This window comes from Meles meles, chromosome 11, assembly GCF_922984935.1.
Source record: "Meles meles chromosome 11, mMelMel3.1 paternal haplotype, whole genome shotgun sequence".
NCBI lineage: Eukaryota > Metazoa > Chordata > Mammalia > Carnivora > Mustelidae > Meles > Meles meles.
The window spans coordinates 19,499,280-19,513,750 of NC_060076.1; the positions used below are offsets into that span (position 1 = coordinate 19,499,280).

General features: G+C 55.3%; 1 protein-coding gene across 5 annotated transcripts in view; it reads left to right on the plus strand.

Annotated features, from left to right (window-relative positions):
* Window positions 1–14,471, plus strand: part of AKNA (AT-hook transcription factor) — a 45,079-nt gene that overhangs the window by 23,814 nt on the left and 6,794 nt on the right. For 3 of the 5 annotated variants that reach the window (XM_046022658.1, XM_046022661.1, XM_046022657.1), the window contains exons 8-18: window positions 1,560–1,687; window positions 2,157–2,364; window positions 3,859–4,013; window positions 4,098–4,286; window positions 5,118–5,364; window positions 6,326–6,432; window positions 7,144–7,355; window positions 8,762–8,924; window positions 11,866–12,042; window positions 12,555–12,670; window positions 13,323–13,469. In XM_046022658.1, the coding sequence (XP_045878614.1) occupies window positions 1,560–1,687; window positions 2,157–2,364; window positions 3,859–4,013; window positions 4,098–4,286; window positions 5,118–5,364; window positions 6,326–6,432; window positions 7,144–7,355; window positions 8,762–8,924; window positions 11,866–12,042; window positions 12,555–12,670; window positions 13,323–13,469 (1,849 nt within the window). The remainder of the gene's footprint in view (window positions 1–1,559; window positions 1,688–2,156; window positions 2,365–3,858; window positions 4,014–4,097; window positions 4,287–5,117; window positions 5,365–6,325; window positions 6,433–7,143; window positions 7,356–8,761; window positions 8,925–11,865; window positions 12,043–12,554; window positions 12,671–13,322; window positions 13,470–14,471) is intronic. The other 2 variants (XM_046022659.1, XM_046022660.1) reach the window with 2 other exon arrangements.

Sequence of the window (14,471 nt, forward strand, 5' to 3'; positions counted from 1 at the left end):
GACCCAGGTCCGTTTGACTTCCAAGGCCAAGGTGGTTCTCACTGGCCTGTACTGCTTCCCACTGACAATGCGGCTTCTCAGCCACCAGCAGCAGGCTTTCTCTTTACCTACCTTTCTTATCAAAGTAATTGCCCAATATTAGAAAACCAAGGGGGAAAGGGGAGAAGCGCCTTCTTCTAACCATTATTGGCTTACTTCCTTTGGACTTTGGTATTTCTAGATAAACTGTAGTCATGTATAAAATCTAGATTCCTGCTGCCTCAGCCAGGGTCCTGGGAAGGAGCAGGGGAGCGCTCAGAGCTGGCAGTGAGGGGGTCGATATAGGGCTGTGAGCAGGACTGTGGGCAGTGTCCGGGAATCTGTCAAGGATCAGGGAAGCTGGAGGACTGGCTATTCTCTCCCATAGGGGCTGCACAGACCCATGGGGAGCCAGCAGGTGGGGAGGCCAGCTGTCAGTGGAGGCACAGAGCAGGGTGGAGAGAAGAGCTCAGATGGGATAGAGAGGGGCTAGTGCAACACACTTGTTTGTAAAGAAAAAAAAATACTGTATTTTCACTCTGTCATTACTATGTTCCCAATGACTGTGTTAGCCTGTAGACATCATCTCTTTGCAAAATGTGTGCTGTGTGTTATATTACATCATTGAAAGGATGACCAAGGACCTTGCACATCAAAAACCATTCCCTTTCTTCCCCTCTATCTTCATTCACCCATATCGGAGGAGATCAGGAGCTGTTGGAAGATCAAGCTTGCCCAGGATCTAGACTCTAGGTTGCCCTTGAACTCAGTCTGCCGTCTGCTTAGAATGAGTGGGATGGGGATGATAATAAGGCAGGGATGATAATCTGGCCTCCCACGGTCTTAGCCATCTGTGAGCTATCACCACATTTGCTATGGAGGCCTAGTGTCATTGCTAGGCCCATGAGCTCCGGAGCTAGAGGACCCGGGTTCAAAGCCCGCTTCCACCTTGCTCACTCACTGTGTGACCTTTACTAACTTCAGTAACCTCTCTGTGCCTCAGTTCCTCCTCTTTAAATGAAGATGATACATGACCCCTCTCGTTAGGATTATGCTGGAAATTAAATGACTAATGCAAAGTGATTCAGCATTAGCTCCTGTTTTCCCTGGTATGACGGTGATAAGATCATCTGTTGTGCTAGTCTCTGAGGATTTGGGAACAGAGTGACTCATGTTCCCAGATCCACAGTTTTGAAAAGAAGCCTGAGGATCCATGGTCTCTCAAGAACTAGGTCCTTATGGGGACAGCGTGATGGCACGTCTGACCCCCAGGAGCTTCAGGGAACATCAGAGCTCTAGCAGCTCTTCCCAGGAGAGACTGGTGCTCCCTGGAGCTGGTCCCAAGGCTCTAAGCCATGCTCTGTCTTGCTAGTCTGATGGCAGAGAGCTAGACCATGGTCCTAACCCTAGCCTTCCAGCAACTTGGGGGCCCAGAGGATGGGTCTCCATCCACCCCCAGCCCTGCCATGAGCTGTCTCCTCCGCAGGGTCAGAGCCCAGGGGGGCTGGGCGCTCAGTCCTCTCGGTCTGGTCTGGTCACAGGTGTTCCAGCACCTAAAGGCTGCCCACGCAGCCCTGGAAGAGGAGTACCTGAAGGCCTGCAGGGAGCAGCCGCTGGCCCAGCAGCTTGCCGGATCCCAGAGGATGCCTGGAAAATTCGATCCTGGCAGGTACGTGCTGGGGAGGGAGACCTCTGGTTCCCTTGGTCGCCAGGAAGGGCACATTTCGACCTCATACACACATCCCCTATAAGCACAGGGAGAAATCCTACCCTGGTTAGCAGCATATCCAGGTGGGGGAATGCCTGAAGGCTAAGACCTGTGTCCTTTTGGACTCACTGCAGTGAGACATGACCTTGGAGATGAAACCTAAAAGCACTCATCAGAGTGGGGATCTGAGGCTGAAGGGGGAAGGGATTGACTCAAGGTCCCAAAGGCTGCTGGTGGCAGAGGCTTCCTGGTTCCCAGTGGAGTCCCTTTTCACCTTGTTTTGTCGAGTTCTCCATGTCATTCAAATTAGGACGCTGAATGGACCTTCCGTGGGCATTCTCTGGGCTCTGTGCTCTGAAACACGGCCTCCCAGCCCTGCCCGATGTGGCTGCCATAACAGGCTCCAGGTGCTGGTGTCTGCCCTTTGCAGGGAGCTGGAGGAGGAGATATTCCAGCTGGGAATTCGCCTGGAAGAGCTGAAGGACCACATGGACCAGAACCAGCAGGAGCCTGGACGAGTCGGGTCAGACCCCCCTCCAGACAGCCTCCCATCCTTGCCCTCCCTGCACCAGCCAGCAGGCCTGCCTTCTCCTTCAGGACAAGCTCCCACTGCCGCCATCCAGACCCTCTGCCCTCAGGTACCTCTGTGCCCAGCTGTACTGGACCATCCCTTCCTCCTCTTCTCCATTAATTGACTTCTTCCCTACATACTTGTGAAGTGGGCACCAACTGCCAGTGGCCCTGGTCCATGACGGAAATTCAGTGAGAAACAAACAGAAACAGGTGCCCTCTACCCTCATGGAGTTTTCTGCCTAGCGGGACTAATTCTGTTTTGTTCAGGGCTCCAAAGAAGAATTATGGGGCTCTAGGAGAGGTAACAGGGTACCATGACTGAGGTTATAGGGCAGGAGAAGCTCTCCTTGAGGAAGAAATGTTTTTAATGAGATCTGAAGGTGAGTGGGAATTCCTTCCTAAAGAAGAGAAGTCATGCAGCTGGGGAAACAGCCTGTGCAGAGGCCCTGTGGTTAGAGTATGGAACGTGAAGAGGCAGTTGTCTGGGAGCTGTGGCTCGAGAGGCAGGCAGGGGACCCATGATGTCAGGGCTAAAGGCTTGGCCTTAAAACTCTTGGGGGGTTTTCCAGCAAGTGGTGTTAAAAGAGGGTGTGCAGGTAGGTGGGGCAGGAGCCAGGGCAGATGGAGAGATGCGTGGACCTGAGAGAGGCATAGAAGACCCATTTGCCTGGATGTGCCATGGGAGTGAGAGGAAGGGCAGGGGAGAGAACGGGACTAATGGGGACTAATCACCCCAGGGACTATTCACAGATTAGGAGACACTAGACAAGGGCCCTGCACAGAAGGGACTTTGTAGAAGTCTCTCCAGAGGGCCAACATCACAAGCCCCTGAGAGATACCACTGTTTGCATGGCATGTAGTTGAGCAGAGTGAGGGGACGGCAGGGGAGTCTCTAGACCTTGCTGCCCTTGCTGCACAGGTGTGTGTGTTGCGGATGGAGCAGGAGAAAGGACAGCGTGGCAGGTGAGGTGGGGGCTGCCGGAGGGCTAGGCGCTGGCGAGATACCCGTGATGGGGAGCTCTTGGCAGCTCAGGGATGTGGGGGAAGCTCTCCCACTGGGGGAAGCTCCTCCCAGTGCTGCCTCGTGCACCAGTGGATGAAAACCCGAGTGTGTCCTCTTCAGGGGCTCCCATGCTCCTGCCTGGGAGGAGTTTTGGGGGTTCAGTGTCCATACTGGAATGGAGCCGGCCGGGAGAGATGCTTCTGGCAGGAAATATGGGTTCAAATATCAGCTCTGCCCTTGCTTCTGTTGTAAAAGTTTGGGCAAATCACTTGAGCCTCAGTTTCCTGTCTGTGAAATGGGCGGTGATAGCCATCCCTGCTGGGCTTACCGAGAAGTGCCGTCTGAGTGGCGCCTGGCGAGGAGTAGGTGTCCGTGAATGACATCAGTGCTAAAGATGGTCCCATCCGCTCCCTGCGCTCTGTCCACGCAGGAAAGGATGACATGGTTTTTGAGGCTCAGCTATTACTTTTCAGCCCCCGGCGTGAGCCTCGTAGAAGGTAGGTCACTGAGAAGTGGTATCTGTTACCTGCTGAATGTCTGTCTCTCTGCTGCCCAGCCCGCCGCCTCCAGCAGCATGGACCCCTATGCCTCAGCCGTGAACGTGGAGCTTAGCCCTGCGAGCAGTGAGGGGGACAGGCCCCTGGGCCTCTCGGCCCCACTCAGGCATGAGGAGCTGGATGCGGAGCAGGGTCTCCATGGCCTCCTGGAGCGGTGAGTACCAGGATGGAGCTGGCCCCATGACGGGATGGTACCTGGCCTTGCTGGGCAGAAGTCATGCTCCTCTGGGTTTCGCAGGTATCTCAGCACGACGTCCCTCCCAGAAGCCATGAGGATAGAGAACGAGGAGGAGGAGGAGGAGGACGGGCAAGGCCATAGAGTAGAAGTTGATGGGCCAGCTCCCACTCTAGGAAACTCCAAGGCCACCAGGATCCCCATAAGGCGGCTCCCAGTACTGGATGAACGACGTCACGGGTCCCCTTTCACGTATGTCTGCGAACCCCCGTCTTGTCCCTGAAATCAACTCTGGAACCACAGGCGTGGCCATGGTCCTAGAGAGTGAGCGGCTCTTCATGGCTTAGCCATGTCTTTCCTGACCTGTTGCTTGCATTTCTCCAAGCTGTGGGACAGATGCACCACCAAGAACACAAGTGGGGATTTGGGGTGGGGCGGACATGGTTTCTGGTAGGACAGAGGCCACAATAGGTACTATCCCTCTCCTTCTCAGTCTCACACCTGCCAGGTTTGTCCGGGAGGCTTCAAAGCCTCTCTTGATCTTCCTTTAAGAAGAAAGAGAGAAAGGGGACAGAACCCGTGAGCAGGCCCCAGGCCCAGAGCCTTGGGCAGACGACAGACTCTGTCAAGAATAGAATAATACTGTTTTTGTGCATCTTCTGTTTATGGCTAAAGTTAGTTGGTTTTTGTCACATTAAATACTGATCTTCCGTTTCTAACGATGAATAAGGCTTTGAGGAGATTGAAGTTTCTGGAAGGGGCTGAGGTAGGGAAGATAGAAGGAGGGTTCCTGGAACCTGAGAAATGATACTGTAACTCATTTGTTTCTGCACTGTTGCCGCTGTGGTGCGTTGGGTGGGATTTGCTGGCTGCGTTGGGTGGGATTTTCTGGCCATCCCCATTGGACATAGGAGAAAAGCAAAGTTCAGAGAGGCGCGGTGCCCTGCCCAAGGTCACACAGCCAGAAGATGACAACAACCAGGGTGGGAGGCTGGGGGCGTCTGACTCCAGAGCTTGTGTCCTGGGCTTTGTGGCTCCCAGGACAGGGCTCAGAGTAGGTATGTCTCTCTTCCTCCCCACCAGGGAGACGGCAGAGCAGATGGGGTCTGCGAAGCCGACAGGCATCCATGCATCCGCGGCCAGAAATGGGTACCTCCAGGGCTCAGACAAAGCCAAGGCAGCTCCTCCAGGCCCGAGCAGGCCGCCTCACCCTCAGGGCACCAAGACCGTGGGATCGCACCGGAGCAGTCTGACCAGCTTAGAAGGAAGCGGCATCTCTGAGCACCTTCCACAGAAGTCTCTGCACCAAGCTGGGGGGCCCCCTCCAGAGGTGAGCACGTCCATGGGGCGTGGATCTCCTAGAGACTTCTGCCCCTGTGTCTTTGCTCACACCCTTCCAGCATGCCTGCTCTTCCCCGTCCCTGCCAGTTACACTCTGCCCAACATCCAGGGCTTATGCCCCGTCACTTCCCATGCCCCTGCCCCCCTCCCAGGAGCTCTTGCTTGTCCTCCGAGAGCTTGGAGCCCATTGTCTGTATTTCTCTGAGCCTGCTGAGCACAGATCGGGGGAGTCCTTGACTCTGTGGCCTATTGGTGACATTAGACCAGCAATTTTTAAACAGTTGCAGGAGTCACAGATCCCTATGGAAATGGCACTTACACTATGGTTCCTCTCATAGAACAGTGCGTATAGATGCCTGTGCACGCACACATACACGCACACACACATGCACGCATGCACACCTACAGTCCTCATGGCCTCGTCGTAAGGACTAGACCGTGAACTCATTGAGGGCAGGCACCTGTGTCGCCTGTTTGCGTCTCCATGATTCCATTAGACCCAGTATCAAGGAGGGGTGCACGGTGGATGAGTTTTATTCTCCCGAGTCATTGCCCGGGACATTTCTGCAGTCAGACAGGACCATGATGTTGCAGGCTTGAGCTGGAAGACATGTGGAAGTGTGAATCCCATCTCCAGGATGAGATGGCTTTCTCCTTCCTTCTCCTTCCCCTCTTCCTCAGTTCAGGATAGCTGCCACAAGATCTCTGCCGAGGGCCTCAGGGAAGCAGGACTTGCTCAGAGTCGGGGCGGGGAGTCCCTGCTGTTGGCCTGGTGCTGGTCCCCAGCGCCTGAGGACGCTCACACGCTGCAGGGCCTGGCTGCTGGGAGCTGGGCCAGCCTCCCAGCCTGTGAGCCTCTGGAATGTGAGGCCCAGGCCAGGACCAGGGAAGGGCTTCCCAGCTTGCCTCAGACACATTGCTCAGACTTAAAGGGACACCGCCTCTTTCAGGAGCCCTGGATGGTGTCCCCAGAGACAGACAGTGGCTTTGTGGGCTCAGAAACCAGCAGAGTGTCGCCCCTCACCCAAACACCAGAACACCGGCTCTCCCACATCAGGTACCCCAAGACTCCCCACTTGCCCATCAGCGTCGCACGTGGAGGGGTAGCCTGGGGATCAAAGTGCTGTGAGGCCCAGAGCAGGGCTCGATGGTCTGGGCATTCTCAGAACCCTCACCCCATCCGCAACCAAGGTTCTTTCCTCCATCTTACCAATAGAGGGGCACCAAGGTTCAGAGAGGGAAAGTGACTAGCCCAGCGTCCCTCAGCCAGTCTGCGACAGCCGGGGGAATAAGTATCTATTGAGCGAATGAATGAGTGAATGGGGAACGAGATGGAGAAGAGGTGTGAGGTGAGCAGAAGACAAGGCTAAAGGGCAGTCAGGGGGACTATGGGGAAAGAGACGGGGACAGCACGGTCTCGGGCGAGGGGTGCAGTGAGGAGCTGCCATGCGGAGTGACAGCTTCAAACGCTGGTGCAGCCCCCCAGGAGACCTGCCCGGGGAAGAAAGGATTAAAATTCCGTTTCCCTGTATATTTTCTAAAAATGAACGTGAGTTTTATAATCTTGTGTCTGTGGGTAGACAGGTGCCCAGCTCTCCCTTAGATACAGAAATGCTTGTGTAATTCGGTTGTACGCTCAGAAACACTGAGCGTGCAGGGTTGCTCAGTCCCAGCGGTCAGGAGCTCATGGGCTTAGCGTGTGGAAGGGCTCGGAGGCCAGGGCCTGTCTGTGCGATCTCAGCTCGTCTCTGCCTCCTCGCTCCCTCAGCACCGCGGGAACGTTGGTCCAGCCTTTTGCTTCATCTGAGCCTCGGGATGCAGCCTCCCACCCCCAAACTCGGGCTCCTCCAGTCCCCAGAAGATCCAGGGAACGCAGCACACCCAGGAGCCAAGCCCAAAGGCGACCCTCGGGCCGGACCAGTCCTCTGCGGCAGCGAGCACCGAGCCTCTGCACAGAGCAGGCGCTGGTGGCCGAGATGGGTGAGTGGGTGCGTCTGGGTTGGCCAGAACCTGGGAGTGGCCAGACGGCGTGGACTGAAAAATCAAACCAACAAAAAACTTGCATTACCCTTTAGGATACAAAATATCCTAGAGGTTCATGGTGGGAATGTTTGAAACCACAGGGAAGAGAAAAAAATAGGCTAAAAACTATCGCTGCCTCATTCGGGTATCGAACCCACGGGCTGTCCTTTCTGCCAGTCTGTGCCCGTTTATTTAGAGACACTGTAAATGGAAATGGGATGACACTCTCTCAGTGTTTAATAACCTCCTATTCACTGAACACGTGTCCTGAACACTTCCGTGTCTAGAAATCCTGTGATTGCCGTTTTTTTAACTTTAAAACGAAGCACATAAGCTTTTTAGTGCAATAAACATATGGGAAAGAACAAAAATGGATAAATTTTCACAAACCGCGTGATCAGAATCCCAGCTCCCCCTGCCATCGCCCCTCATCCCATCAAAGGCTCTTTCCAAGACTCATTATTGAAAATTTTTTAAATTAAACTTTAATTAAAAGTTCAATCAATTAGGATTTCGTGTGTAGTTATGAGAAATAATCCAGGGATTTCCCGTGTCCCTTCACCCGTGTTCCCCTCATTGATAACATCCTGCAAAACCACGGGGCAGATTTTGACCAGGACCCCCTCCTCTTGCCCCTTTATGGACCCATCACGTCCATGTCCCTCCTGCCTACACGCCCTCCTGAACTCCTGGTGACTTCCCCGTTTGTCCTCAGTGTCTATAGTTTTGTCATTCCAGGAATGTTCTATAAATGGGGTGATCCATTTGATTTGGGGGTGGGTTTTTTTTTTTTAACGTAGCCTCGGGAGATTGATCTACGTTGTTCCCTGTAACAATAGTCTATTCCTTTCTGTACTGTTGATTAATGTTCCAAGGGCTCCTTGTTTCGAATGCATGGGCCAGATGAGTGGCGTTTAACCTCTGGTCGCCCACGCCTTTGAGAGGCTCTCCCAGAAGAGTGCACACAGGCAAAGGTGTAGCTCTGATTTTAGGGGGAGGTGGGGCTCAGGAGTCAGATGCAGACCCACACAGTGATGCACAGCAGAGTGTGAGGGGGTCCACATGAAGTTGCAAAGAGCGCTTTCCAGGGGAATGTTCCTGAAGGCTCCCATCCGATGCTGAAATGGTGGGTGGTGGGGGAAGTCTAGGTAGAAAGAGCTTTGTAGGCCCAGCTTTGCTCTCCAGGCTCTCAGCAAAAACCACATCTTCGGGTTCTGAGAGCAGCGGGCCAGTGACCTCATTGGAAACTTCACTTATGACCTTAGCCATCACTGTCTCTTTGCCCGTATCCTCCTACCGGCAGAAATTCGTGCTTCGAGGGTCCTCTCTGGGTCAACTCACCTTGCTCTCTTTTTGCCTCCTAGCGGTTCCTGGCTCAGAGTTCGAGGGGCGAAAGCAGGTTTCCGAACAGCTCCCCCGCAACGCGACAATCAGCCCCCCACCCACCCTGACCCCTGCAGCTGCCACTCTGCCCCCCAGACCCACAGAGAGCACTCGCACCTTCCTCCTCACTAGGACGGGACGAGAGTAAGTCATACCAGCACAGAGATGGGACAGTGATGCACAGGGGAGGCAGGGCCTTGCTCAGCAATCATACCCAGTGGTGGCCGTGTGGGGGCCCTTGGACCCAGGTGTCCTGCTTTCCAGCTCAGGGCCATTCCATGGGAACTCACTGATGTGGACTTTGAGGACACTTTCCTGGCCAGTGGGAAATGACCTAGGGATTCCCCTTTCTGGTGCTAAGACCTCGGTCCCTGTCCCCTAGTATTTCTCTTCCAAGCCAGTCTACTCTTCCTGGAGGTGGATTTTTAGCAGTTGGTGCTGCCATTGTATGAACTGAGGAGGGACTGGTCCTTGATTCTCTTCTTTTTAATCCGAGCACATTGTCCCACTAAGAGAGTTCCTCCTTGCTTGGTTGAACAGAAGTGGGAAAGTAGGGTAGCCAGCCCTCTTACCTCTCCTTTGAGTTGCTTTTGGCCAGTAAGCAATCACAGGCCTTTGTGGGATTGGGGGTCTCTGTCCCAAGTGCATGGGGAAGGCTGCTCCGTGGGACCCTGTCAGAGGCCTCCGGGCCTGTGCCGTCATGGGCCTGTCATGTTCCCTGTTTGCAGAAGCGGGTGAAGGTCTAGCGTTGGGCTTCCTGTCTGGAGTTTAATAAGGGCCCTGCTGCAGTCTCCTGTGGCCCTGGCAGAGGAGTTCCAGCTTGTGGGTCAGCGATACACCAGCCCTTGAGAATATGATAGCAGACAAGACAGTCTTTGGCCTAGGAAATCTCGCCATCTTGTAGGATGAACAAAGAAACACATTGTCACACTCACCAGTCTAAATGCGGTGGCAGCAGAGGCTCTAGGGACTGTGGGAACACAGACGAGGGACATCAGGCCCAGTCAGAGGCTTCAAGGCGGGCTTCCTGGAGGAGGAAGTATCTCAGCGGAGACCAGAAGTTAGAGACACTGAAGAGTTCCTGGCAAGGACAAGAGCATGTGCAAAGGCCTGTGGGTGAGGGAGCACCCGTCACCTTGGCAGAGCAGTTCATTTTAGCTGGGTCTGAGTGTGGGTGCTGTGATGAGCACTGAGCAGTGGAGAGGGATACCGGGAGACCTGGGACCTGGGAGGGCCTCAGAGGGCCTCGAACACCATGGTGAGAGGTTTGGATAGTGGCTCAGCTCAGAGAAATGAGTTCACTTAATGTTCACAAAGGCATACGGGTGTAGCTGAGGACGATGAGGGGGATTTAAAAGAGAGTGGGAAGGTCAGGTTCATGTTTTAGAAGGAGTTGTCTGGCCACTCGCTGGGTGAGGAGGCAAGGTGGACAGACTGCCAAGAAAGCTGCTCCCCCAGGACAGACACGATGGGCCAGTAGGTGGGAATGGGGTGCGTTCGAAAAGAGACATAAGCATTGAGCCCACAGGACTTAGGAGTTGGTTAACTTTGGGGGGCATTCAGGGAGGGAGAAGGGTCTCGCATGAGTCAGACTTCTGGCTGGCCAGCCAGTTGGATGCTGATACAGAGATGGGGAACTCAGCAGGGGAAAAAGTTGACAGAGAAGGATGAACTTGAAATGTCAGTGGGCTCTCCATCACGAAAGCATGAAGTCAGCGAGACTGAGATCCTGCTGGAAACACACAGAGGGGGCAAGCGACACCCCAGTGAGTGTTCTGAGTACCGGGCCGCCTTCGCCTCCCAGAGTTGCCTTCCAGTCCTGCATGCAGGGGTGAACGGGTAACAGGAGCTCCCGCCCTCCTGCCTCCTGCCGACGCCCTGCTCTTGGCCTTGGAAACCCCAACAAAGGTCTCCCTGGGGATTGCCAGGAGACCTGACTGCTCTGGACGCACACAGCCTGGGGCCCAGTTAGAGAGCTCTCCGCTCCCACAGAGACCCTGGGAGAGCAGCAGGGGGCGCCTGGAGACACTCAGCCTCCATCCCGGGGCCACCAAGCAAGAGGGAGCCCTGAGGGGAGCCCTGCCCCAGAAGCTGGCCCAAACAGGAGATGGAACACCTGCACCAGCCCAGGCTGTGCCAAGCCCGGACGCGGACGCATTGTGTGTAGGGGTTTATGTGCAGGGTGGCGGGGAGCTCCGTTGGCCGTGACGCCAGAGTCTCAGATGAGACCCAGATATACGGGTGGTGGCTGGAAAGACAGGCAAACAGTACTCACCCCATAGACGCCAGCCCCTCATTGAGCTACTTGCCTGTAAGAGGCTGGGCTGTGTTTGCGAGTCCCTGGGGACCACAGCAGCCTTGTTGAGAGTGCTGTGCCCTTCCAGCCTGCTCATGTCCAAGCATCTTCTGTCACCAGCAGACAGGCTTGAACAACGTGGGAAATGTTCAGGGGAAGCCAGGAGGGATGGCCAAGTAAGGGTGGGAAGGAAACCAGCCTGAGCTGTTCACATTTCTACACACAGAGGTTGGGGGGATCGCCTGGGTGGCTTGGTCGATGAAGCATCTGCCTTCTGCTAGGGTCCTGCTCCTGGGGTCCTGGGATTGAGACCCATGGCAGGTTCCCTGCTTCTCGCTTTACCTGCCGCTGTCCTTGCTTGTGCGCTCTCTCTCTCTCTCCGTCAAATAAATAAATATTTTAAAAAAATAGAGGGCAGCCCAGGCCAGTTAGAAGGCAGATTTAAAGTAGACCTTCAGCAGTGGCTTCATTCTGCACCCTCCCTGCGATCTGATTCTTCAGAAAAGCTACTCAGAGGCCTTGCATGGGGCGGGGCTGAGTTGGGTGACCTTCGAAGGATGTGCAGCTTTGCCCACCGAATGTGCAGGGACACAAGCTCAGACAGAGGTTGAGATAGGTAGCAAGAAAAATGGATGCACCAGAAAGTTCCAAAATCGGTTGATGGCAGAGCTGGACCCAGTGCCTTTTGGAAAAGGGACAAGCCCCGGGCATCTGGGCAGCCCTTGGGGTGGCTGCAGCTTGAGGCATTGTATATGCGGTCTTCATTTCTGTTCCCCCGCCCCACCCCAGCCAGGCCATCCGAGAGCTGCAGGAAGAGGTCTCCCGGCTCCGTCTGCGCCTGGAAGACAGCCTGCACCAGCCAGCCCAGGGCAGCCTGACATGCCCCATGTCCACCCTCAGCCGCCCCACCCGGGCCCGGGCCCGGCCTGCGGATGCCTCCGTTTCCTGGGGCTCCCACTATGGCAGGTAGGTGACCCCCAAACATTCACCCTTGTCCCCTGGTGCCAGCGGCAGGAGGGAGACTTGGCTGCCTCTGGGGCTTTCCACACATGGGGATTGAAACCCCTTTCCCACTCGGACAGATTTTTACTACGTAATATTCGATGCATAAAATGTCTAAGGTGTCACCTGAACTCACTGCCTGCTCCAAGAGCTAGAAATTCCCAGAACGTCCACCTGCTCGCTCCCTCCTTGGCGTGTCCTCTGTGATCAGCTGTTTGTTCCTAAGTGTTCCTATGGGAGGGCACTGGGTTGAGGTTTTCACGGACATTGTCTCATGAATCCTTCCCGTAGTTGCTGTTCTCATCCCCTTATGACAGATGAGGAAACGGAGGGTCACCGAGGCTTTCTGTGAGCATGACTCAGAGTCTTTGATTTTGACTTTTGTGCTTCCTCCTGGGTTGGCTGACTTGCTGATCACCTGGAAAGTCTGCATGAAACCGCATCTGCTGACATCATTCCTCTTTCCTTTTTGCTAGTAGATCCACAGAGAGATTGTCTGCTGAGCCCGCAGCGGGGGAGAGAGCGGAGCCTGCAGGGAGGCGGCGAGCCAGGTCTTCCTCGGTGCCTCGGGAGGTGCCGCAGCTGTCCCTGAGTAAGTGAGCACCGGCCTGGACCGATGTCTGGAGGCTCCTGTCTGGGCCTGTTAGCTCAGTGGTCAAGGACCATAGCAGTAGCCTTAGAAGAAACCTGGAGAAGGTTCTCTGTGTGTTCTTCAGGCCCTCGTAGTTGTCTGGGGTACAGTGCACTTCCAGTGATGGCAATGGAATGTCACGCACGTGAGGGTTTCTAGAAGGACTTTGTGTGGTCCTCGTGTTCCATCTTTGCTGCAAGGGGTGGGGGGCGTATCACCCACATTCTGTAGATGAAGACACCAGAGCCCGGAAGTGCAGGGGAAATGCCTGAAGGACAAGGGGTGGGGTTCAGCCCACCTCACTCCTTCTTGGCTGTGTGATTTTGGCCCGGGCGTTGACCTGCTCTGTTGCAGTTAAAGGGACAGCTAACTGCAGTGGTAACAGTGTCCACGTCCAGGGATTGCCGTGAGGGTGGACGCATGGCCCGGTGGGTCCATCCCAGTGCTCAGCGTAAGGTCAGGGGTCCCCATGTGTCAGTGGATTGTTACTAAGGGACAGGCCCAGGATCAAACCCGAGCTCAGCCCCAGAGCCTCAATTTAGGGTTGGATCTCTCCCTGAGCTCTTTGACACGTCCCCTGTCCCCCTTCGATGCCCCTGTTTTCCCACCCCAGGTTCCGAATCTGAGCCAACCTCCCCCCAGCGGTTCTCTGAGAAGAGCCAGGCCACCGAGGACAGCGCCCAATCCACTCGGGACAGAATGAGAGAGGCTGGCGGCACCAGGCGCCCAGACAGGGTCTCCTTCTGGGGCCAGTACACAGGTGGGCTGCGGGGCATGGCCCAACCCCCAGGGAGGACCCCCATCACGGAAGCCTTCCCCCTTTCACCATGGGCCATTGAAAGATGAGCATTTTCTGTGAATTCTGTGACACAGGGAGCAGCAGGGAGTGCCCCCTTCTGTGAATCCATTCTTTCCCCCAGCAAACAGTCTGATGCCTCCCTGTCCCAGACCCCATGCTGGCTTCTGGGGGAGCCCCTGTAGCTGGTCGGTCACAAAGAGGGTTCTGCTGTGTGCAGGGCAGATGCCAGATCACTGGCTGCTGGCCCACCTTCAGGTCAGATTCCCCAGGGCATCAGCCCCCGTCTCTCTTGAGCTAGGCACCCAGCACGTAGTAAGACTCTGGTGACACAGAGTAGGATTTCAGAGTGCTTAACCTGAAAACAAACACGGACATAGCTCCGACTTCTGACTGCGTAGCCGAACAACAAATGAGCCATGATATCAGGTGTGTGAATTACAGAGGTGGCTGTCACTCGTAGCAGCCTGGGAGGGACGGCAGTTCACCTCAGATCCATAGGGCCGAGGGCAGGGGACATGGCAGAACGTGAGAGACGCGTGTCCCCTTCCACGGAGCAGACAGAGCTGAGGGGTTAGACGTGGGATCAGCGGGCCGGTCCGGAGGCTCCGAGGCAACACACATGGAATAGGAAGTCGGGGAACCAGAAGAGGAGTGATCAGGCCACATCCCGAAGGTCTGTCTTGAGGCTCAGAGAGGGACGAGGCGGCAGATGACAGGTCTGGGTAAAGACCCAAGCATCTGTCCAACCTTCTGACAACTAGGAACACTGTCCCTGTGCTGGACGTCGGGCAGAGCACCTCACAGACACGGCCCCACTCACCCCTTATGACGCCCGTGAGACCCAGACTGGGACGGTCCCCATTTCACAGCCACAGCACAAGGAGAAGACCCAGTTCACCCCGTGCCCAAGCCATCCCAATGCCACCTGGCAAGTGGCGGGTCTGGGGAAGGCAGCCCTGCTTG